The sequence below is a fragment of the Sander lucioperca genome, chromosome 7, assembly GCF_008315115.2.
Source record: "Sander lucioperca isolate FBNREF2018 chromosome 7, SLUC_FBN_1.2, whole genome shotgun sequence".
Lineage (NCBI taxonomy): Eukaryota > Metazoa > Chordata > Actinopteri > Perciformes > Percidae > Sander > Sander lucioperca.
In genome coordinates, this window is record NC_050179.1 from 8,052,851 (window position 1) to 8,079,980 (window position 27,130).

The following is a 27,130-nucleotide window of genomic DNA, read 5'->3' on the forward strand; positions in this document are numbered from 1 at the left end:
AGGCTCCACAAACGGCAACATAAACAAACTGCGCCAAACTGCACCACGAAACATAACAGTGTTCCAGCGTTCCAGCCAATAACCGACAAGAAGGATTTGGGGGTGGGGGGTTAGTGCGCAGAAGCACGGAATGAGGAGGAGGGCGGGGCGAGCTAGCCTCCGTTTGTTTGAAAATACTTTGAACGTCAACAAGAAGTCCCGTCACCCAACAACGCTTAGAGCAGTGGTTCCCAACCTGGGGTCCGGGGACCCCTAAGGGGGGCGGCAAAGATCACAGGGGGGGCGCAAGTCTTTATCTGGTTTGAGGTTGAGGTAAAAAAAAAATATTTGCACATGTTAAATAAATTATGATAAAACACTAGAATATATAATGTATACAAAAGTCTGTATAAAAACTATATATTTTTGTTCTTGCTTAAACTTCTAGGCAGGCTACTTAGAAGGTCAAACCTACGGGACCTCTTAACCTATTTTATGAACAAAACATGGCGGAGAAACGTAAAAGTGCTGATAACTCCTCTGTATCAAAAAAGAAAGTAAGGGAAAGTTACCTCAACTTTGGTTTCGGAGGGGGGGCTCAGCTTTTCTTAGACATAAGTAGGGGGGGCGCCAAGGAAAAAAGGTTGGGAACCACTGGCTGAGAGCACCTTTAAGTAGAGCCGTACCATGCAGTGGAAATGTGCCATGTGTTCCCACTCTGACCATCCTTAGAGGAATAAGGCCCACAGCGGTTTACAATGGAACGATGAAATGTCCTCCATCTTGCTGTACAGGGAATAGACTTAAATGAGCAAATTATCTATTTACTCTACTGTGGGGAAAAATTATTTGTTTGTAGGTAAAGTGACGCATAAAACATAAAAATGGGAAATTATAACAACTTTAACCAGGAGAGGGCCTCACTGAGAATAAAAAAGCGTCCTGGACAAGACAGCAGCAGCACGTAGTACAGAGGTTGCAAAACATTAAAGGTCAGACTTTATAGAATTACATAAAATTTAATTAGTAGATATGATCATAAGGATAATGTAAAACTGATAAAATAACAGTACACATACCATTACGGAATATAAAAAAATATGCATTGGCTTCAAATAAATAATAAAATAAAAAACACTGATGATCATTATTTATCCTAAAACTGCAACCAAATAAAATTGTTTTTAAAAAACTGATACACAAAATAAAAATTGATATTATTTAAGATGTGATTGAAACCAAATGAGAAAGAGTTCCTTTATTTGGTATTAATAAGTATAGGTCATATTTCCCCTCTCCAATTAAAACGTCAGGTTAGGAAGGTGAATAGGAGCAGTTCTGCAAATTTGTTTGAAAAAGGTACATGAGTTATCTTGTAAATAAAATGAAATAAAAACGAGCATGCTTGAAAACGCTATAAGTTAGGACCTGGAATGAATGGAAATAAGGGAACAGATGCTGTGCAACCAAGGCTTTAAACCCCAACAAAACATTTCTGAGGAACGTTTTAGACCTACAGAAAATATTAGATGAGTCAAAAGACTTTCAGAAATATTTTACATAGTTTACTTATTGAATTCCTACTTTTGTCCACCTTTACACAACTTCTACAAGCAGTGGTGTAGTCTAATGTTGTAGTGGGTATACTGTACTGTAAATGTATATGTATGGCCCAAAATGGGACTTTGGGGGTGTCCTCCCCCAGGGAAATTTTGATCGTCAAAGACTTAATTTCCTGCATTTTGATAAGCCTTTTATGCACCAATTCACAGCTGAAATACCTTTATTTAGCCTATGCAAAGAAAAAAAAACACATGACAATTCAAAATATGTCAAAAATATGATGGAAAGTATGTTGTTGTATGTCATTGCGCATTTTTAAGTGGGTATATGGAAATCCTGGAGCTTTAGTGAGTATACTGCGTATACCTGCGTATCACGTAGACTACACCACGGTCTACAAGCAACCCTAGTTGAGACTTTTGAGATATACTTGTTGCAGTGGGATTTTGCCACTGTAGCTAAAGTTGGCTGGATTTTAATCCAGATCAAACCGCCCACTGTAGACAGTTTAACTATTAATCTAATCACAGTTTAGTCATCTGCGACGGCGACCATTAGACACTATAAATCAGATCAAATCAAATTTAAGCAGCCCAATAATTTACCAAATCCAAATCACTGCCTGCTTTATATTTGAAAACACAACAGGAAATTAAACGGGACCTGTGACGAACGGGACCCACTCTCTTGCCGTTTTTAATCAAAGATGTCATTAAAAATATAGCTAGGTCGTACGTTAAAATTACAAAACATCCTTGAATAGCTAGCTAGAAGCTGAACTAAACTGTTGCCGTCGCATCAATATTGGTCTATCTATGCATTAAAGTAAGTATTATCTCCAACTTCAGTGTGACACAGCGGATATGTGAAGCGAAAACCGAAACTAATTGTCGGTGTGTTTTGTACGTTAAGAACACTCGTTCAGGGCCAGTCCTCTACAGCCATGACTACAGTGAACACTTTATCGGTCCAACAGATTAACTACCGCAGTTTCTGCTACACATTAGCTAGCTACATTTGAATTAACGTTACTACTTTGTAGGGAGTGCCTGCGCATCTTCAGACGTTGATGAACCGCTCGAACACAGCAGAGCCGTGTATGCAGACGCTGATTTGTGCGCATGTGCGACGAGGATGTGTCTATCGATGGAATCAAGATGGCGACTCTGGCGAAAGCGCCAATATATTTACTGAAGTAGATGTCCCAAATTAACCGCGGTAGCGGGTTTTCTCAAGCCCCTAAGGGGTTCCGTGAAACATGAAGACTGGGAGTATGTTTTGGAAGAGGAACTGACCGGGATTAATACCGTAACAAAGTCAGCGAGATGTGCGAGAGCTATGCCCGCTCGCTGCTGCGTGTTTCGGTGGCGCAGATCTGCCAGGCTCTGGGCTGGGATGCGGTTCAGCTCACTGCGTGCGATCAGCTGTCCGATGTGCTGCATCGATATATCCAGCAGTTGGCCAGGGTCTGCCATCGGTACTCTGAGCTCTGTAAGTGCTTCGTTTGTTACCCTGATTACTTTTCAACCCATAAACCTGAAGTAGTCGATCACGTTGTTGTTGACTAGGTATGTAGCTGGCGCCCCCTAGCAAAGGTTGATGTGTCAAAAAGTATAGTAGCTACATAGCTAAGTAACGTTAGCTTCCATGTTGTTGTGGCTATGATCGTGATGCCTTCCAGCTGTGGTCACCACATTCTGTTAGTCGATGTCACATTAGTTACCGAAGTACTCGTGTCTGTAAAAAAGAGATTTACTCTAGCAATCTAGGACCTGTTGAGCATTACTTTTTGCTTCAGGTTAAATGTCAACATCAGTCAGGGCACCTCCTTGTATGTGCCTCACAATCTCTAGTATGTAGTCAAACTTCTGTCCCAGGCTATTATCAACCTTAACAGGGTAGTTTAGTGAACAAGAGACATGTAGAGTGTCTGTGCTGAGATTGAATGGCTTGTTGTGATGCTGCATATCAGATGGAAGAACAGATCCAGTCCTGGATGATGTCAGCCAGGCTTTCAGACTGCTGGGGGTGAGTCTGAGTGAACTGGAGGATTACGTCCACAACCTAGAGCCTGTGCCCTTCGCCCAACAAACGCCGCTCTTTCCTGTCAGCAAAAACAACGTCCTGCAGTTTCCCCAGCCTGGAGCCCGAGATGCAGAGGAAAGGAAGGATTACATTCCAGATTACATGCCACCCCTGGTCTCCTTACAAGAAGGTCAGTACATATAATGACTACATGCACATCTCGGAGTGTGTGTGGATTATTGTTTTCCACAGGTTGAATTTAGGGCATATTTTTTGTAGACAACAGGTCTTCAATTAATCCACAGTTTATAGATAATACATGATCTGCACCTCATGTTCCAGTTTTGGGTACATCTAGCTAAAACGGCAATTTATCCTATGTTCATAATGGTTGTAATGATCACTTTTTATTGTTTTGTTTTTTTTCTAATATTTTATCCACTCCATTTCAAGTAATGAGGGGAGACTTAATACTAAAAACACCTCTCAACATGACAATACAATTCCGTAGCACCACAAACTACATCCTTTAAAATGATCATAAAGTTGAATTATCCCTCCTATACAGTTTCAACAAAAGCTGAACATTATTATATTAGACTACTGTTTAGCAAGGTTTACCTAATAAACTGGCAAATTAGTTTTTAAAACCATATCTTTGGGTCAGGGCCAATCAGCTTGGATAGGCCACCATAATAACCTGTATGTGTTAAAACAGGTGTGGCTATGAGAATCCTTGGACATTAATTGAAAACATTGCTCAACAGTTTTTTCATTCATTCAATTGTTTTTTGTCCCTTTCCTCTCTAGAAGAGGAGGAGGAAGAAGTCCTTGCTGACATGGGCACCTCAGCCGAAGCTATGCAGGTGGCACTGGAAGAGGATGAGGAGGAAATGGACGAAGATGAGACGGTCAACGATGAGAACCACCCACTGAAAAGGCACCTGGACAGTCCTGATGCCGCTATGGGCATGATGCCTACTTCCAAGAGACCACGCATGTACCCTGGCCTCAGCCCAGAATGGGGGGTTGAGCCCAGGGAGCCCCTTACCTCTCTCAACCCTCAACGTGTTCCTCCAGGTATGCTGCCCTCTCATGATAGCCTTGACCCCCTGTCACCTGAAACACCTTCTGGAGCCCTGCCTTCCTTCAGACCTCAGCCGGTAGTACCAAAACACTCTGATCAAAAGGGCCTCACCACTCCAGGAAGAAAGCCTAAGGTCTCATCCCCTGGCAGACAACGGACTAAGTCCCCAAAAGGGGTTATTCCTGTTCCGGTGGGTGGTAGTCCCATCCATTCTCCAAAACCGTCTAAGGAAAAGAAGAAATCCCCAGGGAGGATGAAGAGTCCTAAAAGCCCCAAGAGCCCAAAGGTGGGTTCAGCCAAAGCATCCCAACCGCAGAGCAAGACAGATCTTGTGCATAAGCTACCGCTGTCTGCGCTGAGTGAGAGGATGGGCAAAGAGAACATCCATATGCGTCAAAATATAGAGGACAGGGAGTTAGCTGAGGGCCCTTTCAAGAAACTAGAGCCTGATAATGCAGCCATCGATGACTCCATTGATGCTGTGATTGCCAGAGCTTGTGCTGAGCGGGAGCCTGATCCTTTTGCTTTCTCTTCGGGTTCTGATTCAGATAGCAATGGATTCTCCAGCCCCAGGAGGCTGACCATAATGGAGCCATCTACACCTAAACTCTTGATTGGAGGAAGCATCTCTGTAAAAGACACGTCAACACCACTTCACCTACAGGCACACGCAAGCCTAGGAAATTGGACTATGGATGATTCCATCAATGAGGTGATTCGAAAGGTCAACCAGGGGGGTCCGTCCGCTCCCCCACCGAACCAAGGAGACTGTGTCTCATCAGGATCGGCCTCCCCACCTACTCCTGAACCTTTACTCAAGGTGTTTGAGGAGAAGAACAAGATTGTGTCATCATTAGATGTCAAGAAAAAGCTGAAGAAGGAGCTCAAAACTAAAATGAAGAAGAAGGAGAAAGACAAGCCGAAAGACAAAGACCGAGAAAAGGATAAGGGCAAGCTGAAAGAGAAGAACAAGGATAAGAACAGGGATAAAAACAAGGACTTTTCCAAGGATAGCAAGATGCCCTGGAAGGAGTTTGGAGTGAAGGATGATGAGCACTTCCTTCAGCGAGACTTTACTCTGCCTGAGGGCTCCATCAAGATAAAAACCAGAGATGGAGATGGCCCTAAGAAGGAGAAGGAGAAACACAAAGACAAAAAGAAGGATAAAGAAAAAAGTAAAAAGGACAAAGATAAGCGGGACAAGGGTAAAGACAGGAGCAAGGACGACAGGCAGAAACAATCTGCGTTAGCCCCCTTTGCTCTGGGTGAAATCCCACCACTGTTCAGCCCCTCTGCCTGCCTGCGCATCCCCTCCATGCTTCCTCCTTTGGCCCCGATCCTCCAGGATAAGGACATAAAGAGCAAGGAGAAGGACAAGAAGAAAGACAAGAAGGAGAAAAAGAAAAAGAAGGACAAGGAGAAGGATAAGGAGCGAGAGAAGGCCAAAGAAAAGGAGAGGGAGAAAGAAGAGAAGAGGAAAGAAAAGGAGAGGGAAAAGGAAAAACGAGAAAAGGAGAAAGAAAAAGAGAGAATTCGATTGGAGAAGGTAACTTTTTTTGTTTGGTATGTCATGATGTGTCTGTGTTACAGTGTCACTGATATTTACCCATCCTGTTTCCTTAGGTGAAAGTAGAAACTCCAGCAGCTCTACCATCTCCAGTCATCCCCAGACTGACGCTCAGGGTGGGGGCAGGCCAGGACAAAATGTAAGCACTGAACCAATGTTTCTAGTGATAGGGTCATATTTCTTTGATTGCCCCTTTTGCAGGTTTGTGCGAGCTTCTCTTATACTTGCTTGTTGCTTACATGTTTGTTTCTGCAGTGGTATTATCATGACACATATTACTAGGACTGGGTATCAAACTTCTTTAGCATTATATTTTTGTATTGCTATCATTATTATATCAGTATTGAAAACTGTAGTCTACATAAAGCTTCCATCAAATGCCTGTTCAGATCCAAAGTCTTATTTACTTTTTTGATAAGATAGTAGGGGTGGGGGGAAAATCGACACAGCATATTTTCTGTGGCAATACTGTATCGATACACAGACGCCAAGCGTCGATCTATTATCATATGTGTCGGTCAGTTTGTCTGCTTGACAATCCCATTTTGCAGCAATACAATTTAAGTGTGATGAACAAACAGAGAAATATATCTTTTTAGATAAAACAGATGTTGACAAAGTTTCCTTTTGGGAACATAATTTGATATTGGGAAAAATTTGAAGTTGGAAAAAAAGGTAATAAATTGCAATATATTTAATGCAGAATATTGCAATATGTTTTAAAATCGCAACATTATCGTATGGTGACATAAGTATCGTGATGATATCGTATTGTGAGGCCTCTGGTGATTCCCACCCCTATAAGATAGCTCCTGAGTTAGTTAAGCTCTTTGAAATTGAAAAAGGTTTGGCTTCTTTTGTTACATGAAAAAGGGGTTTTTGTAGGAAAAGGCATGTTTATATTACTCAGTATTTGAAAAAAAGTAATGTTTTGCTTCGTATATCAAAACTCAGGGAATTTATTGCTATTATATTAAAAAAAAAAATGGGTAGAGTCCCACTGAGATCCAGATTTTATTTTTAAGGTAGACCTGAGTACATGTAAAAAAAAAAAAAAAAAAACTAAATAAACTCTATACTGAAGAACAATAATATGCATTAGAAAAGAAAAAAGAGGTATACAAAGCAGAACTTGAAATCAATTAATAAATATAAAAAAATAAGTCAAATTAGACATCACCCAGTTAAAACAAGTGCATATTAAAACACTAAGATTTAAAAGCGTGTTCCAATGGTGCTATTTCTTATATTTCATCCACTTAGTGTTAAAAATGATTCTGACACTTATATTCGTTGCATTATATAGCTTGCATAGAGATAGTAAAGCCTCCTATTTGTGTTAACTTGTATTTATCTCTTGACTGTCACTAGTGTTATCAGCAAGGTGGTTCCAAATTCAGAGCCCAAGACGCCAGCACCCAAGACCCCCGCGGCCAAGTCTGGACCTGGGAATCGTCCTCGGACACCCCCACCAACCCCAGTACTCTGCCCAGTCGTACCCACTCTGCCCCCAGCTCCCTCTCCACTTCCACCAGCGCCGGCCCCTTCATCGTTGCTCTCCCCTGCCCCTATGCTCTCTCCCGCCGCATCCTTCAAAACACCGGTCCGCAGCGTAGTAACTGAGACTGTCAGTACATATGTGGTGAGTGCTCCTACTTTTGTTTATTGATAACTAGTTCATATGATAACGGTGTCTATAAAGTGCATGCAGTGTGTTTCATCTTTAAGAGGTCTTCCTGAGTCAAGATGAACAGTAAATGAATTATACCTAAGACAAAGCAAACTATATGGTCACTCATGTTATCTTTTGCCATGTTTTTTCACTAATGTGCATTGTTTATGTAATAGCTATTTTGTTATTGAGCGATGTGTTGCTAATGCTTTCTGTTATATGTATTTACCTTAGATCCGAGATGAATGGGGTAACCAGATCTGGATTTGTCCTGGATGCAACAAAGCTGATGATGGCAGTCCCATGATAGGATGTGATGACTGTGATGATTGGTATCATTGGTAAGAGACTTATTTCCTTACATTTCCTTTTTTTTTTGGCCTAATTTTTCAAGATTCAAGAAGTTGTAAGATTATAATTTTGCGTAGTTGACAATTAGGTTTAAATTGTTACAATCAATTACAGCTTTAATTCACAATCACATCAATAATTTGATTACTAAAAATCCTCGATGCAAAATGATTTGCCTCAAAGCTTTGTTTAAACAACGTTACAAACGTTGTATCGCTCAGTGTTTCCGCACGGATGACTATTACTGTCGCACACCAGTCTGACGCTGCTGGCAACACATGCCATGAAACTGATGGCGCACTTTACAAAATTAAGAAAGAGAGCGTAAATAGTGAGGGGCTAAGAGAAGAGACAGGCTGGAGAAAACGACAGAAAGTGTGCAAAGTTTGGAATCAGTTCAAATGTAATTAAAACGAAAACTCTGTACAGTGTGTCTACTGCAAAATCGAACTAGCTTACCACAATAATGGCAGGACGTCAGTGCTTCAGCATCTCGACAGAAAACATTGAGTCTAACTTAATCATCCGTTCCACGAAGCGGACCCGACAAAAGTAAATCAGTCGTATGGAAGATGAAACTGCATCAAACACAACAACTACCAAAAACAAAGACAAGAAAATACGTAGTGGTGACCACAATTTGATCTAAAGAGCCGACTTGTTGACCATCCCTTCGGAAAAACAGCTGATTTGCGCACCATTTTCTCTCACTCTCTCTCTTCACGGAGAAACAGCTGTTCAACAATCTACTAGCATAAGTGTAACAGAGCTGTGTGACATTGTAATCAAATATATAAATGAAAATAGGTTATGTATAACTTATATATACTTATAAGCCTATATACAGATCAGTCTCAGGTTGAAACTTGTAGTTCTGAAAGTTAAGTTGCACAACCTAAGGAAATATTTGTATGTTAAATGTATATGCCTTAGTTTGAAGTTGTTATTGCATTTCAGAAAATGTTTTCTTTAAAAACAATGTAATATGGCACTTAAATGCACTTAATGTTTAGTTTTTTGATAGATGATATTGTAAGCAATGTAGGCAATAACAATGTTGCTTTCTCCGAAAATTAAATCAAACTATTGCATATTATTGCTCTTCAATAAAACAAAAGTATTTCTTATCCGATTACTCGATTAATCAATGGAATAATCGGTAGAATACTCGATAATCGATAGCTGCAGCCCTAATGGTTTCCAAGTAATGCATGGAGCATCCCCATATTTTTTGGAATATCTGTAGTTGTAGCGTATGTCAGCTTTTCCGTGGCCAGGCCACTTGTCAGTCTCTTTAGACATTGATTAACAGTTGGTGCTTCAGTTTTCTTCCCCATTTAAAGGAGCAGTGTGTAGGATTTAGTGGCATCTAGTGGCGAGGTTACAGATTGCAACCAACTGAATACCTCTTCCCTCACCTCTCCCTTTCCAAGCATGTAGTAGAACCTACGGTGGTAGCGTCAAAAGGTGAAAGGCCTTCTCTAGAGCCGGTGTTTGGTTTGTCCGTTCTGGCCTACTGTAGAAACATGGCGGGCCCTGTGGAAGAGAACCCGCTCCCTATGTAGATATTAAGGGCTCATTCTAAGCTAACGAAAACACAATTCTTAGTTTCAGGTGATTACCCACTAATTTTGCCAATAGATCCTACTTAATCTTTTTCACTGACCTGAACCCTCTTCTTCTCTTGTCTGCACAGGCCTTGTGTTGGGATCCTTACAGCCCCTCCTGAGGATCAGCAGTGGTTCTGTGTTAAATGTTCTAGCAAGAAGAAGGACAAAAAACACAAGAAAAGGAAACACAAACTGCATTGAGACTATGCAAAAAAGCACATATTTTGGACTTTTTTGGACTTGAAGCCATCACTGAACACTCGTGGCACTGCTGTAAAATAAAAAAGAAAGTTTAAAAATTGTGGCTGATACTAACATCTGATGATTTTTTTAATGATGTCAGCCATGATGCATTGTGAGTTGGTAAGAAAAAAGGCTTAAACCAGCACATATCCAGCCTTAGTTCTCATGTGGTTTTCCCTTTTCACCTGTAAATTGTTTACTTGTTGATTTGGATGTCCGGTCTTTGGAGATCATGACAATTATGTTTGTATAAGGAGACCATGACAGTTTGTCCAAGATGAGAGCTCAACAAAGCAGAGAACCAGAGAACAACTAACATCCATTGTCTTTATTTCTGTTCTGTGGCCATTTCTTTTGTTGCAACACAAAATGAATGACCGCCAAGTCAAACCTTAACCCCAGTTTTCTGCAGTATCATTGAAATGTCATGTATATAATGATGATGGCATCAGGTGTGTATAAATGTGTCAATACCAACTTCCAAGCCAAGTACATTTTGTTCTTAGGTATTCTGACTTGTTAAATCCATTTTCAGATATTTTAACTCAAATGATTTTCTGTAATTTCTGTACATTTTTTAAATTTAAAGTTTGTATTTTTATTTTTTCTTCATATGGCTTTGTCCTGGAGTTAATACTGTAGCTGTGCTTGTTATGTAATTCATTTCGCTGATATTTCAATATTAAAGATGAACAGTCTGTGTACTCACAGACTTTAAGATGTAAATCTCATTACCATCAAAATTCTACCCTACATTTAACCACTTCTGTGCATCCTTATTTTGTTTTTTTTTAACCTGGACAGACATATCTAAATGTTTCCAGTAGCTGATTTGTTGTGTTTGCTTGAAAAATAGAATAGATTGGAAACATTTTAACAAACCAATGTTGAATTTTGATCCTGCTAATTTCAGACAGTGTGCAGTTGGTTACAAATCAAATCCAAGATCCTCTCTTGCAGCAGTCTGTGCAATGCATTAGCCTAGATTTGGGACTATTCTGCTGAGTTGTCATCCTGCACTTCACCTACGTGAGATATGTGGTGGAGCGCTTGGCAGTCGCTTTGCACAGGGTTGCATTTCCAAAAGATCAATTGTGGAATGTGCGCTTTTCTCGTCTTCAGAAGTGTGTCTGACAATGTGTCCTGTGCCATTTGCAGCAGAGTTGTTTTTGCTTTTCCCCTCAATGACCACATGGTGTCATTCTTTATGCACAGACACTGTAGCATACTGCTCATGACATGTACAGACACCATGGCATGCTTACAAAAAAACAGCTCACAAACCCCGTTATGAATGTAAGAAATGTGACAGGTAGCTTAATTGATGCATGTGGAATCCAAGTATGCAAGTAAAACCAGCTCCAGAAATGTCATCAGTCATGGAAGGACCTATAGACTGGAAATAGGATTTATAGCCCCCCCAGAAGATTTAGATTGCTATGGAAGATAATGTGAGATTGTAAATTGTGTGTCCCCAGTCATCAGTGGAATATAATTTTGTGTGGGCAGGTTTTGCATGTTTGATCTAACCTTTTCCATTCTTTGAAGTCAAGTGTTGTTTTGCAACTGTTATATCTATAGCAGAAGGTTTTATTACCAGTCAAGTACTTCACATTCTGAACTCTGAAAGGTCTACATATGTATCGGATTCTCTGTGCTTTTATTCGTTTCTGGGAACAATCAGTGCTGGCTGGACCTCAGAAATCTACTTGGTTGATATTATAGCATATCAGAAATGTATTTTGGTGCAAAACCATTCAATAATTTATAAGCCGTAGCAGTACTTTAAAATCAATTATTTGACGGAGTGGTGCATTGTACTGATTGAGCTGTCAGAGAGCTCGTAGGAAAACCTGAGAAAAAGCTCATTAAAGTGATTCAACCTTCTAAGGGTAAAAGCATTCTCTAACTCTGCTATATTTTGGGGTGATAATAAGGCTGATTTTTGTTTTGATTGCCGTCTGAATCATGACGACATCAGGATGCCTTTCAGTCTTTCTATTTTTTATTATTTCAGTTGTATCCTCATTTAATTGAGGGGAATGCACACCCAATTACTGACTTATTTGGTGAGTGCACTCACAGACAACAGTTACAGTTTAGTAATAAATAGGACTGAACCTCAGGCCATCAGATACCTTGATTATATGTGGATCCTTCATATTATCTAGAGCCAGAAAGCACACCTGACTCATTACCTTTTTAAACTTGTGAATTATTCCTTTTACTTATTCACCTCTCCCTCTTTGAGTGTGTTGCTGCCCCAGATGAAAATCTACCAAGTGTCTTCCGATAACACTAAATCAAAGAGGAAGTGGAAAAAATGATGTGTGACTAAAGTAAAGGGGAAGTTAAATGAATTATCCCCATGCAAAACAAACTGACATTTCAATGTGGTGTTGCTTTTTAGCATACGAGATGCATTCACTCCTGCAAGCTCACATGAACAGTCATTTAACAGAGTTAGAGGGGGAAACACAGTATATTAATAAATACATGTCTATTAAAGCACTTCAGTGATGAATTATTTGCAAATAAGTCATGTTGTAGATAGAAGGTCATAGATAGCGGTATCCTCTTATACTAAAATGCTACCTCCACTCGTGGTTGCAGGCCTCTCTAGCCGTCTCTCTCCCTCTTCAATCACACATGCTGGTGTCAGGTCTCGTACAGTCGAAGCTTGCTGCTAGCATCTGTTGGATCTTAAATTTTACTGCCCAGTGCTGGTAAAGATAGAGCTCTGCCACGGCTGACATAAAAAGGATTAAGTCTTTATTTCTTATTAGGTAAACATGCTTTCACCTTGTCTAGATGCATCTACACTGCCTCATAAACAGGATATCATTTTGATGTAATACGAAATATGAATTTTAGTTGTTCAATGTTAAAACTCATGTGCGTAGTACTGTACATTAGGACACACTACAGAACACAATGTGCATCGAGCTGTAACAGTTTCAGTTTTAATCCACAAAAACACAGACGGTATTTGTTTGTGCAATCAGTCCCAAGAGAGCCCACAAGTGGTAAAAAGGGAAAGCTGATGGTTGCTTTCACTCATCATGAGAACACCTGCAGTGCAGTAAACATGCTACTATTTGACTTATGACAGGCATGAGTGCATATGTTTCATGCACTAAAAACCCTTTCTCTTCACTGTGGATATGAACAGGATGTGGTAGTTTTCTCACAGCAGTGCATGTTTGCTGCGTGTATAGTTACAGCTCTCACAAGATACAAATGCATTTTAAACAGCATTCATGTGCCATTTTGTGTTGTATTATTTTACTTCTGCAACCTCTTTTGAATTAGGTTAGAGTGTGGTTTTGTGCTCTACATGTTGCAAGATCAGAGCTTTGTGAGTACAGGATGTGCTCTCTACATGGTGCCTGTGGCACTGACAGTCATACTAAGCAGCAACACATCATAAAGAGCGGGATTTCAACATCAGTGTTTAAAATATTTATGTCAGCAGAAAAGAGCAGGGCTGAAATGAAGAGTGTTTTGTGCAATGATCAGAGGAAGTGGAGCCCCATCACGATGGTCTTCTCAGTTATGATACAGGCACAAAATGACATGACCCTGTTTCAGATGACTTTCCTACTTAATGTCACGTTACTCTAACAGGACACAACACCTATGGGAGAATGAGACCTAGATTTGATTTCTCCTGGGTTTTGTGCAAAGAATATTGTGACAAATGGCTTTAAAATTTTTAATCAGATGGCATAGTGACAGCAAAACCTGCTTTAAGTGTGCTAGTTCTGAATATGTGTACTGCAATGTTAAGCAGCTTCAAAAACTGCTTTGCCTTCATCATACCAGCTATAAGCTCAGAACATAGGCAAATGAGCTCTGTCAAATGCAAATTAACATGCAAGGAGTTTTCTGATAACACTCCGTTGTTCCGCCTCTTCAATGTGCCATCACTTGATGGTTAGGGTCTAGTAATTTAATTGTAATGTGAAGAACCCTTTCCTATCCTGGGTCGTTTAGCAGAATTACATACAGGTACATGCCATTATGCTCTGGAACACTGTCGCAGGCAGTATTTGCAGGTATTTCAGCGTAGATCGCCTGCAGTCTGAAATGGTGAACAATTGGGTTCGTACAGTCTTTCCTTATTTATTTAACAAGTATTCATGCTGACTATAAAGTATGCTTATATTCTAGCAGGCTATCTTTATCCTTATCCACTCCACAATAATAATGACATGAGGTTGTCAGCTCTCTACCTGTCACCCACTGGTTAATCATCAGCCAGCTCACAGAGGGACAGTGACATGTAGATCCCCACAGGAGCTGAATAGAGAATGGTTATAATATGTACCTGTATATACAGGTGCTCAGTGATGAGCAGAATGTTTAATATTAAAAAACTTATAATGGGCACAGTTCTAGGGTACCAAGCTTAACAAACCCATTTCCAGTAGTATGTTTTGCTTTGGCCTTTATTTGGAGCAGCTCACTGATTCATACATGCCAACATGCACAGAAGCAGGCCACAAAACCAGGAATTGTGGATAAGATCTTGTGGCAACTTTGTCAATGTTACCTCTAATTTTTCCCCATCTGACAGTGGGAATAAATCACCCATGTCCAATTTGCTGGAGTTCTCCTAATATGGGTGTCAATTAGTGCAAGAGTGCTACTGTGGCCACAGCTTTACAGCCTGTAAACTGGGCTGCCGCAGGCAGCACAATGCATTAGTGCACGATGAGCTGTCAGAGAGGATTATTTCAGCCACGCCAGTCAGCGAAGGGGGTGGGAGCCACTCTGCTGCACTAAACCGAGGAGAAAGAGTGGGCGGGAGACAGAGAAAGGGAGAGAAATACATAGAGGAAAGAGGGAAAGAGAAGAAAGTGTCCATTACACCGGGTGGATTTTTCCAGAGCACCGATGTTGGAACACTCTTCTGAGCTGGCCCTGGTGCAGAGTTTGTATGCCAACAGCATGCGCTGTCCCCCCTCTGCGGCCGGGATCTCTGTCAGGAATGAGGACCTGCCTGTGAGGTACGTTGGGGTTGGCCCCTCATTCAAATCTGGGCTAGCTTTTGTGGAGCACCCTGTATTTGGTCTGCTTCTTTGTCTGGGCTGAATATTGTCACAAGATGTATTGTTTCCAGTTGAGGCGTTCTCCCATGCTGTGACTGTGGGCAGGGTCCCTCTGGTGTCACAATATGTTTGTTTTTTTGGATCCCAGAAACTATGTATATGAATTTAATGAATTTGTATATTCCTGTCAATCCCATCTTCCCTAGACAAAACGTATTTGATCAGGAGGTAGTGGATACGTTTTAAACTGTATCAGAATAGAAAAATCAATACCTTATAGCATTCTCATGTCATTTAATTACCCTCCTCCTCTTTTCAAAGTTCCACAAGGGCTCAGATACTTGCATGAACTATAAATAAATAAAGCGAGATGAATATGTCATCAAAGCAGGTGTTTGTCTCTGAAGTAAAAAGGACAAACCTATGCGATTATTATATCTCTCCTGAAGCCAACCCAGGCCTTACTGTACCCCCTCAGTAAAAAACCAGCAAACTATATCAATTATCTTTAAAAGAACAAGGAACAAGTACATCCATCTTGGAATTTGCATTCATTTAGAGGAACTGGTCCCTGATGATAAGGCAACGTTATCATGCGTGCTTAGTACATCTTGACCCAGTAGATTTCCTTTAGAAAGCATGATAAGATGAAGTTCTCTCTCTCCATTTTAAGCCCTTTAGTTGGTCGCCATTCTGCAAATGCTTCCACAAAAGGCAAAGCGGAGAAAATGTGTCCAATTTGGGTTTGAAGCTTGCCTATTTTTACACCATGCAGTTTGTCAAGAAGGGGTGCAAATTTAAATGCGGGATGATGATAAGGATGATGGGTGAATGAGTGGGACTTTAGCTCCACTGCATGAGAGAAAAACATTTGATGTAAACAACAAAAGCATGGTACATGTGGAGGATTATGATAGGATTACAGTAGTAATAATGTGAGATTAAGAATAGAAGGCTAGTATTAGAAAGTGCTAGCAACTAGGCATCTGCCTCTGGATTTCACTCCAACAAACATCTCTAAGAAAAGACAAGGAGACGCATAAACTTGTGCAATTGCATTATTAACTGTACAGAAAGCAGTACTGTATATAATTTACATACCCACGAGAGTAACATGAGCTGCTCTTTACAAGAATCCTGCTCCTCTTATAACAAATCTATTCAATAAGATCCCCTGAGATCTAATTGAGTCAAAGGAAATATGTGGATGCTGCAGATGGAATGACATTATTGTATTTTTCCTCCATTTTAATGAAACCTGATTCTCCAGAGAGGTTTAGAATCTTTTTATAGCAGCCCCTCAAGCTTAATGCATGTTGCAAAGTGGGCTCTTCTGCATGTATATGGTAAAATAGGTCGCATATCACATTATGCATACAAACCTCTTTTAGGCACTGTTTAATAGAGCATACTCTGCACTGGTGCCAAGTTGCCTTGAAATTGCTATGGATACAAGGATTAAATCGGATTTCATAAATGGGATGTTTCTTAACACTCGCTATGAATAATATTTTTGGATTGTGCAGCTGCTGGAGCAATAAAGAATTATTTGATAATTAAGCTAGCCCCCCTGCCTCTCTGCTTTGGCAAATGGCCCCCCTACTTTTCCCCCCAAGTGGAGAGGCCTCGCCCTACAAGTCCAACACAACAAAAGAAGATAAGCTTCCCCTCCCCCAGGGAAACAACAGCCCAGCACAAAGAGGAACATGACCTATGACCCTGGGGAAAAGCACGACAGCAAGAAAAACTGCATTTTAACCATCTCACTTTGACTGATAAAAAGATTTATGGACCTACAGGCAATAAACAAGCTGTACATAGTCTTACTTATTTGTGTAATCCAAAAAAAAGCAGGTGCCTGTATTGGACTGAGATAATATGGAATCAGGAGCAGCATCATTAACCTTAATAATAATGGGTTCTATATTTAAATTGCTCTCTAATCATAAGATCCCTGACTCACTCACAGACTAACAAATACAGCTGGACTGGGTCTGATTCTTATAATGTGCCATTTTTCTGAAAAGGCTGCAGAATATCAGTCATTAAAAGAATATAAATAGTGATGCCACACCAGATAAAACATCATAAACTACAAATAGGTCACTAAACTCTCTATAGAAGACCACGTGCCAGTCCCTATGGGGACATTATTATTATAATAATTTTACATCGGGGTAGAGGCGCCGAGAAGCAGCAGTAGGCAGCATGGTTTCAGACTTTTGTTGAAAAGGCCACGCCTCTGGTTTGCTGCAGCTCGGTGTGCAGTGTGACAGCGGCTTGTCTGAATTTATTTCAATCGGGGACGAGAGAGAAATTGGGAGGAAGGAATAAGGCGGATATCGGTGCCCGCTCTCTTATGCAGTTTTGAAGAAGACGCCCCCTCCCTGCACCTGTTCTGCTTCGTCTTGTTGCCGTCTCGTCGCAGGAGTTGAGCCTCTTGCGAGTGAGCGGACGTCGCTTCTCATTGTTAGATAGACGTTGTTTTCAGTATGACTTCGGCGTACAACCTGGATTTCCACCCTCTGGCCGAAAGTCGGTTAATGGCTTCGAGCGACACCGTGTAAGTAATCCAACTAACGATCTACGTTGCATTTCCGTCTCTCTGTGTTAGCAGCGCAAACATTTGTGAGTGTTTTTTAGATAGAAACAACACAGCTCAGGGCGAGTTGGAGTTAGCTACCGTTAGCTTAACTGGGATGCTAACGTTGCTAATCATACGAGCAGTGGCGCTACCTTTACCTGGAGTTAAAGTAGTTTGTCTAACTTGGATAATAAGGGAAGTATCCTCAACAGGAGTCGGTAAAGTAAATTCAACACGAGGCCTAACTACCACTGAGCACACATGGTTTGGGCTAACGCCATATTACTCGAAGTGACTGGAACAAAACGCAGTTTGCTAGCAACGGAATCGGATACTAGGCGCCCTACAATAGTCAAGTGACATGTGCTTCCGGAGATCACTCGTTTCGGTATCAGTCTAGGAAAACAGCATCGATTAGCTTTTAATAACAACCCGGCTTGTCTGTGTTACTTTACTTGTACACACACGGCACCACCGTCTTGTTTAGTTAGTTGCAAATGGACGTGTTTAACTTACGTTGACGTATGCTCGATCGAAACGGTAACTGTTACGTGTTAAAGGGAAGTGAGTTTAGTTACCGTGTTAAGTTGACGTAAAGTTTGCTAATAATGTGTTGCCGACCTGGTATGTTTGTTTTTAGTTTCATTGACTAAAGCTCAACAGTAGAATAAGCTTGTTTGTAGGCAGCACACGGGCTATTAGCTCGGCTTGCCTGGCGCACTCCCAGTTCATCTGTGCTAGCTATCATCGTTAGCTGCACCTCATAGGCTGTGGTGCTTCCGTCCATGTTGAATGTAGAGTGCTTACTTAACGGCAGAAAACACGTGCTTTGCTACATTATTGAGCCATTAATGGACATCTTGTGACAGGGTACGTACACAAAAGTATGAATGCTCTTTTCCACCGATGTGATCAAAACATGATCATGTAAGTCAATCGAATGAGTTAGCTAGTATTTATAAAAAATAAAAATAAAAATAAAAAAAAAACTTGGCATATAAAGTTTCTCATTAGCTTGAGATACTAAGTAATTGTTTTGAGAAACTAACTGTCCTTTAGACATAACGCCAGCTAACCCTGCTTGACAAAGAACATTTCCAAAACTACAGCCTGCTTTTACAAGACTGTTTGTTTAAAATTTAAATGGTTACATTTTCAGGAGTGCTGTCTTATATTTGACAGTAAAATAGGCCTGGTCCTTTTTTATTTCAACGATCTTACACTTAAGGAAATGTCGCGATCAAACAGTTATTTTTGTAACAGTATTTCTCCAAACAAATTTTTAAAGTTTGTCTTTATCAGTGTGGTTGACATGAATGGCAGCAAGGTCAGTTCTTGATGTGTATTTTCCATCCTTTACCCTTAATTTTGTTCTACTGTGTGGCAGAAAAATAAATTAAATACCAACCTAGTTCCAACTTAACAAATGTAAGGATTTGCTGCTTGAGGAAAGTAATGGGTGCCTGTATATAATGAATGGTTTGATTTTCTTTTGTGTGTGTATATTTCACACTTTTTCACAGGATATTCTGTGAAGAATTTCTCATCTGTTGGACTTGAGATGGTGAGGTAGTGATTAGACTTTCTTCCAGCTGTATTTGATTGATTTATCCCCCTGATTGTTGACAGTTAGTGACTTAAGTGTGATCCTTTGGCAGCCAACACATCCATGGTGCTGGATCAGTAAGATAAGTGTCACAGTGATCCCTTTTGTTGTGGTTGGGAGCTGTTGATCTGTGCAAAGTGTAGGATCTTGGCACATGGTCTGAGGGCTGCCTGGGCCAGCGGTTCTGCTCACTATGAGGGTGGTGGGGGTGCCATGCAGCTAGATGTTGAAGGCTAAAGGCCCCGACACACCAAGCCGTCGGCCAGGAACTAGTGGCGACGAAGGCCGACTGCCTCATGTCGCCTTTGTCTTGACCGAAAATTAGCACTGGAACACACAGCAGAGACTACAGCCGACGGCCAAGTACCATGGACATTCGCATTGCATGCGTGCAAGGAAATAGCTATGCTTGCACGCTAATTGTTTAGTGGTACAGACGGTGCAGAGAGAGGTAGGTCTATTACGGTCTTTATATTCAATTTCACTGTAACGTTAAAGGGTAATCGTTTATTAACGCTAGTTTATTTTGTAATGTGTAGGTATGTAGAGATCTTTTGAAAGACATGTTTATGTTGAAATAAATATACATACACAAGTAGTTATGTATCATAGGCCAACGTTTGCCATCTTATGGTCATAATGTGCAAAAATAGATATTTCAATCGCTTGAACCTTTTTTTTTTTGGACAGCTCTGTGTATTGGATTGATCAGATAAGATAAAAATGTGAAGAGCCTTCTGTGTGCCCTCTCACAGTCCGTTGTTAGCTTTCCTCGCTACCGTTTTCAAGCAAAACAGCCAATCAGATGGATTGTCTGTTCAGCACATCAGACTTTTTTCCTGGAGGGAAAAGGCAGAGGTGGTGATGGTGCGGGACATACCGCACAAACTAGGGCGACAGTCGCTCACCATCGGCCTAACTTGGTCGACAGTCGCCTTGGTGGGTCAGGGCCTTAAGAGTAGGAAGGCTCTGATCTGGCCTGTCACCTGTTTCTCTGCTCCTGTTGCTACCTTGGTGCTGCAATAATTACACGACTGGCTGTCCTGGAGCTACATACACAGCCTTGGAATGCTCATAAATACGTCTATGTAGTGCGGTGTGATCGAAGGTTGAACAAATTCCTCTGCAAGCTTAGCAAACAGATATTGTGGGTAAGGGTTACATAAGACCAGATGCACCCATCATGTCCATGTATTTGTCAGTACTGTGCGGCGGTTTAGTTATTAACAAAGTCTACACATGTTAAATCAGCGAAATAAGCTATGGCATGTCTGAGCTTATGATTCTAAAATTGGATATCAGTTAGTATAATATTTTCAAGATTATTCACTGTTCAGGTCATCATGCTCGTGACCTACAAGTCAGTGTCTGCAGTACACATGAAGTTGAATAGAAAAGTGCTTCCTGAGTGGACAAGTCAAGAGTAGCACTAATGGATTGAAGAGATGTGACAACAAGAGAACCTCTCTTTTAGATTGGTGGCTTTCTGGAGCAAAAAGCTTCCTGTCAGAAATCAGTAATCGTTTTTCTCGATTACATTGTTTTTGTGATCGTTGGAAGCCGAAATCAAAATTTGATTAATTGCACAGACCTAATGGAGTTTTGTATTGAAGATGTTTTGTTGCCTATTAGGGTATGGTTAGGGTAATGGATGACTGATAGGTAGGGGTGGTACGGTTCACAAAATCCACGGTTAGGTTCGTATCACGGTTTTCGGTTATGTACGGTTCTTGTTATTTTTTCTTTTAATCTTTAACACTCCAGAAATATACTTCAGCATATGATTTATAGCTAAAATTAGCATATTGAATGCATGTTGCACAATACATGCACACAGTGGCAGTTAGATCTATTGTTTTATTTCCGCTGTCATCATAGGTAACATGAAATCCAAAATGTTCCCACACACCAGACTATATACACGACGCTAGCGCATCCTCCAACTCCGGGCAGCCTTCCTTATCTCTCCCACTTACCATTTCTGCATGTGACGTGACCTGCAGCACTCCACACTCCACCTGAGGAGTCGGCTTGGCGCCTCTCAAAATCTGACAAATCTTTTAAACTGACCTGTGTCGATCAAAAAAACACAGATTCAGCAACTGTAAGGCCTATTTCTCGCTTAAAATGTTTTCAGAAACACTTTTCGGTGAACTATTTTCGTAAAATATGAGATCGTATTCAGAATGAGACGGCATTAGAGTCTGTTTTGAAATTCGGGAGCAGCAAGAACCACGTGACGCGTTCGTCCAATCAGCTGCCATGTGTTGCGTTCGTCACGCTCATCCCCCTTGTCGTTTATATACTGTCTATGGTCGTTTCCAGTAAGTGTTTTTAATAGGTGTTGATAGTGGGCACTACGGCAGTAAGTGGTTGGTGCACATTAACAGTGTACTGACGAACCGTGCAACGCACACACACTCCGAACCAAGCGGTTCAGATGTTTTTTCATGAACCGTACCACCCCTACTGATAGGGGTGTCACGATTCTCCAAATCCACAATGCGATTTGACTTTCGATTTTTAAGGTCGCTATTTGATTTAATTTTTGATAAAAAAAATGCAGTGACGGAAATGCCACAATAAGAGCCACTAGATGGTAGAAGGGTACTTTACAACAGTTTCTCAAAATGAACAAGTTTAATTGAATGCACCATTAGTTTGACGAGGTGAACATGAACAAAGTCCCGTCTGAGCCCACACGCCCTACCTTTGTTTGTTTGCCACACCAGTGACTTAAGGGAAACGGGAGGATTTTCCATTTCTGTTTCTCCGTTATCTCTGAATCTGGCAGTTACTCGGTGTCTTTAGCTGCATGCTACCAGCCAGTAAGCTATGCTGTGTCTCTTGTTTCTTTCTTTGGACATTCGCAAGTAGGCAGGGGTGGAGAGAAAAGAAAACGGTGGGAATTGCTGATCCTGCTTTAGATTTCAATAGTCGAAATTGAAAGCTCATTTCGATAGATTTTCGATTTGAAATCGTGACACCGCTAATGATTAAGTCAGGGCAGTAAGCACACTGTCAAAGTAATCAAGTGTAATTGCTGCTTTTAGTGAGAAGTTTGTCTATTAAGTTGAGATGCATTAGTAAGGCTGTTGCCTGCTCCGGTGAGCTCCACCTGAAGATTTGAATTCAATATTTAGTTGGATGTGTGACTGCTCGTTCACACGAGCTTTGCTTTAGTAACGTCATTCGTAACCGCCAGTGATGCTTAATGTGATTATGGAGTTAATGGGGCGGGCCTTGTCGTCAGATGCTGGCCGTCTGTTAACATGCAGGCCATTCAGAGGCTGACTGAACACGTCTGTCTTCATCAGGGGAAATGCAACAATGAAATCAGGCCATATTGAGCTGAATTGGAGTTAATGCCAGGAGGAAAATATCTTACTAACTTCTCATCAGAACCACAATGTGCTGATTAGGGTCGACCACTTGGTATGGAAATCAAATAACACAGGCCTCATATTTCTGCTTTCTGGCCTCAAGCGACATCCATCCTTGGTTTTCATTTGTTCTTTCAAACCTGGGCCACGAGTCTTGAGTGATTCTTCCTCATGGATCCTACTGCAAATGTTATGTAAATCCTGCTGCTGTTTTCTGTGACCATTTAAGTTACAACTCCAAGCCTGTCATGAGGTTATTTTTATGCCAAACGTGTTAAACCTTTTATTCAACCTGTCAAAGGATGTTCTGCCTCTTTTTGTAGTAATAGAAAATAGATGGAACTAGAAGAAAGAGCCTTCATGTACTGCTTGACAGCTGTCAAAGATATTACCATGGCATTAGAGGCTTCTGTGTCTCGTTGAATCAGCTTATGAGGCCACTGGTTTCCTGAAAGAAGCAACTCCTTTTTTTTTTTTTTAGGGTATTACTTGCAAACAGCTGTTTCAGTCAACTGAATTTCCTCTTTTCTCAGAAGCATTACGTGTGTCCATGTGATCTTTGACTCTTTTTTTTGTCCCCAATAAGCATGACAGCCGTGTGCTGCTGGTTGCCAAAACAGCCCAAGGCAAAGAAGTTTTATTATATTACTCAAAACAGGAAGAGACTCAGCATTATGTATAACGTTGCCCTAACAAGACTTGTTCGCTCAATATTTTTAATTAAAGCAACATTGTGATAGGTTAATTGAGTAGCAAATAACATTCATGAATGGCTAGTAATTATTAAAATACAATTATAGCAAGCAAGGGTTTTTAATCTGACTACAAATATTACTTTCCATCAGCGGTACAAAAGAAAATCATGTGACATGTGTTGCTGCTGTGACCCCTGATGGTTTAGGGTTGAGTAATGTCCAAACACCCAATGCTGAGCTTTCAAAATCTTGTACATTACTAGGCAAATTGGCTGGCTTTCTATTATGGGCATAGCAAAGGTGTCGCTGGCATACTTGCGCGGTCAGAGCTCACCAACAGGACAGACACATGGTCCAGATAAATCACCTGTTTTTATGGGTGGTGCAGCAGTAAGCATGCAACTGTCATGGCTTTGGCTCTGAAGGACTCGTCAGCTGCTGCAGGGTGTCTTGAAGCTCGATGAGCTGCCACATCGCAGGGCTGTTTGTGGAAGCTCAGCAAAAGACTTCATCGCTCCTGTCTCGGAGCACTCTGTCGGGTGGTGTAGGGAGCAGAACTGGGCAGTGTTGACATAGTTATATTTTTTGAGTTAGTACCCTTATCAATGATGTGCCAACATTTCTTGTTTGTGCCTTTTTTTTTTTTTTTAATAAAATATTTAATCTGAAGCAGGGGTGAATGATAAGATCAGTGAGGAGGAAAAGTTGCTAATGTGGATACGATGGCTCTTTTATGGGCAGACGTGTCACTAGAAACTGAATTTGAATTAGTTATATTTGAATTGGCTATCTTGAATAATTTAATTGAAAATCTGAATGGAATAATTTGAAATTGAATGTATTAGTTTGGAACTAAATTAAAATGTTAAACTGAAATGTACTATTAATGAAATTGATTTCAGTTGCTCAAAAACTGTATTTGATCCTCACTGAAAATTCGACACTCTACTTCCACAGCGGTGCACGGCTGCTATATGTATATAGCTGAAAATACCTAGTGGTATTAAGTCATACAGATAGCATTGGTTACATTTTGTCAGTTTTTGAGATACAATGTCCATCTTGAGATCTCAGGTGTCACCCCAATACAAGAGAGGTGAATGAAATTTCAATTGTGCTTAAATATTTGAAAAAATACATTTAAAAAAAACAAAGTACTAACAGCATTGGTCCTGATTACTCTGACATCACTGAACTAGGGCTGTCAAAATAACGCGTTCATTTCGATTAATTCATCTGAGAAAAAATAACGCGTTTAAAAAAATAACGCAGATTAATCCATTCCATATTGACGTTTGACCCGGAGCCGTTCTAGCCACCATTCGACTGTGAAATGAAGGAGGGAGACGAGAATGTGCTGCCTGGATCATTAACTGGAACATTTACTTCCTAAAATCTTCTTCCTGCCAACTCTGGCTACCGAAATCTGGTGCCACTGATATGTCTGCAGTTCTCTCTGGTGCTCTGAAGACGATACAGGCAACACAAACACCGCTGCACGTGACGCTAGTTAACACTATACTGACAGCAGCTAACGTTAGCCTACCGCTAGCTAGTTAACACTATACTCGACAGCAGCTAACGTTAGCCTACCGCTAGCTAGTAGCTGGATTAAACACGGTTACAATGCTGACAGCTAACGCTGAACGGTGTAAAGTTTGACTGTGTTTTATTGTAGAGGACTGTTACTCAACAGCGGGATGTAACAATCTGCAGCTGCCGAGCTGCTGTCGGAAAAACAACACAGACGGTGCGTTCAATGAAACTGGTAAACTACAGCTTGAAGTTATTGTAAATGTCCTCGGTGGTTGTTTTTGTCGTTCAACAGCAATTTACTAGTGAAATAAGTTATTGTTATACATTGTTATTAAATCATTTAATTTTGACCATATGGCCTTAGCAATAAACAAGCCGTTCTTTAATGTCACCAACTGTTGTTTAGTACCCTTTGTTTTCTTTTTTTTTCTTTTTTACTTTCTTAAAAAGTATCGGTTCAGGCACCGTTAATTATGTATGCGATTCATTTCGATTAATTAATCACAGTCTGTAATTAGATTAATTTTTTTAATCGATTGACAGCCCTACACTGAACCCATTGTCTACCGTTTTCATTGAAAACTAATTTCTACTGAAGTATTAACTCTGCTGTATTGACATGACATTATGCAGCTTAACACTCTAGTTCCACTGATACTACTTAATGTCAGCAGGTGTCACTTAAAACTGACATGCTACTGGCAGATACTGATCCGTGCAGCTGTTACCTTCTGGTAGCTTAGCTAGCATGTCTAGCCATAGTTAATTACTAGCCCTTTTAAAGGAATGTTTCAACATTTGGGGAATGATTATTTGGTTTCTTATCGAGTTAGGCAAGCTGTTTCCCCCTATTTCTAGTCTTTGTGCTAAGGTAACTGGCCACTTGCTTCATATTTTACCTACAGATATGAGAGTGGTGTAAATCTTGTCTTCTAACACTCAAGAAAGAGAGGCATATTTCCCAAAATGTATAACTATTCATTAACGACAGCAATGTGAAATGCTCTTCCATAATGTTTGGCATATATATATATATATATATATATATATATATATAATATATATATATAAAATCTGCAGTTACATTTCTCTTTAACAGTCTCTTAAGCTGAAAAGACAGTGTGCAGCTGCAGGGAGCTTGTGCGTTCAATGAATGTTTAGGAGACACTGTCAAAGGGAGTTGATTTTAAGCCTTCATGTTTTTGAATGCTGTGACACAAATACAGTTTTTCAAGTGAGGTTTGCGGTTTTGTCAGTGAGATTTCATCAAAGGGCCCTCAGCAAAATGGCGTCCGCATGCTAGTGGCTAAACTGGATAAATGGTGTCACCCACCAGTGCTGTGGCCTTAGCAGACGTAGCCTTCGATGTGTTCCAAAGCATCTCTCTGACTTGGCCCATTGTGCTGTAGAGGAACGGTGAATAGTGTTCTCCAGCATGGGCGAACAATATGTGATTGTTCCCCTGCTGTGGTGAAGAAGCTGTAGGTTACTCTCTGTACCATCGCCAAAGCGCCTGAGAAGGAGATGTACCGCAAAATCCCTGTCTGCAAACAGTGATTTTTGTAGGTTTAGAGCTCTGCAGTGCTGTTTTCCTTTTAGCTGCCGGAGCTGGTGGGAGGGGGGCACTCACCTCTTTTTGGTGGAGAGAGGCTTTTGTTTCACTGGAGCTTTTTTATTATTATTATTTTTTTTTTACTGTTTATATCTCATCATTCAAATGTATTGACAACCTCCAGGGGAAAAAAAAACCATTCAAACTGAGGTGTGGAGTTGGATTTCAGAAGAACAAGAACTGAAGTGTGATTTGTTAGCATGTCATTTAGGTCCCTCAAGGAGTTTGGTGTTTCTGCGGAACGACTGGGCTCAATTTGTAAGAGATGGATGGCTCGTGTCCAAAGGTCTGTGTAAGATATTGTTTTTAGTGTATTTTTTTTGTCAGTCCCTCCTTTTACAATTTTAAGAATTTTGGTACTGTGTGTGTATCAGACATCGTTTGTACCATAGTCTACACATATTGTGTTGTAGTCCTCTGTGGCACTAGATTGTGTATTGGGAATGATGCTTTATGCTTAGCATGATTTCTCTGCCTTGACATCCATGGATGGCTGTAGCCCCTGCCTCATTCCTGGTTTCCAGGACCTCTGCACCTGTCAGGGAATATTTGTGAGTGAGTGA

At 40.7% G+C, this 27,130-nt stretch overlaps 2 protein-coding genes across 11 annotated transcripts in view; both read left to right on the forward strand.

Moving 5' to 3' along the window:
* Positions 1-2,646: 2,646 nt before the first annotated feature.
* On the forward strand, positions 2,647-10,857 carry taf3 (TAF3 RNA polymerase II, TATA box binding protein (TBP)-associated facto). Its single transcript, XM_031282930.2, has 7 exons — positions 2,647-3,033; positions 3,515-3,757; positions 4,378-6,200; positions 6,278-6,360; positions 7,593-7,863; positions 8,128-8,234; positions 9,941-10,857. The coding sequence occupies exons 1-7, from the start codon at positions 2,868-2,870 to the stop codon at positions 10,053-10,055; spliced, it is 2,808 nt and encodes a 935-aa protein (XP_031138790.1). The 5' UTR covers positions 2,647-2,867; the 3' UTR covers positions 10,056-10,857.
* Positions 10,858-14,859: 4,002 nt separating this feature from the next.
* LOC116038279 (CUGBP Elav-like family member 2) overlaps positions 14,860-27,130 on the forward strand; it is a 31,554-nt gene continuing 19,283 nt past the window's right edge. For 2 of the 10 annotated variants that reach the window (XM_031282513.2, XM_031282517.2), the window contains exon 1: positions 14,901-15,114. In XM_031282513.2, the coding sequence (XP_031138373.1) occupies positions 14,997-15,114 (118 nt within the window). In that variant the 5' untranslated portion in view covers positions 14,901-14,996. Of the gene's footprint in view, positions 15,115-17,396; positions 17,715-18,054; positions 18,060-26,821; positions 26,854-27,130 lie in introns of those variants that run through there. The other 8 variants (XM_031282514.2, XM_031282522.2, XM_031282520.2 and 5 more) reach the window with 7 other exon arrangements.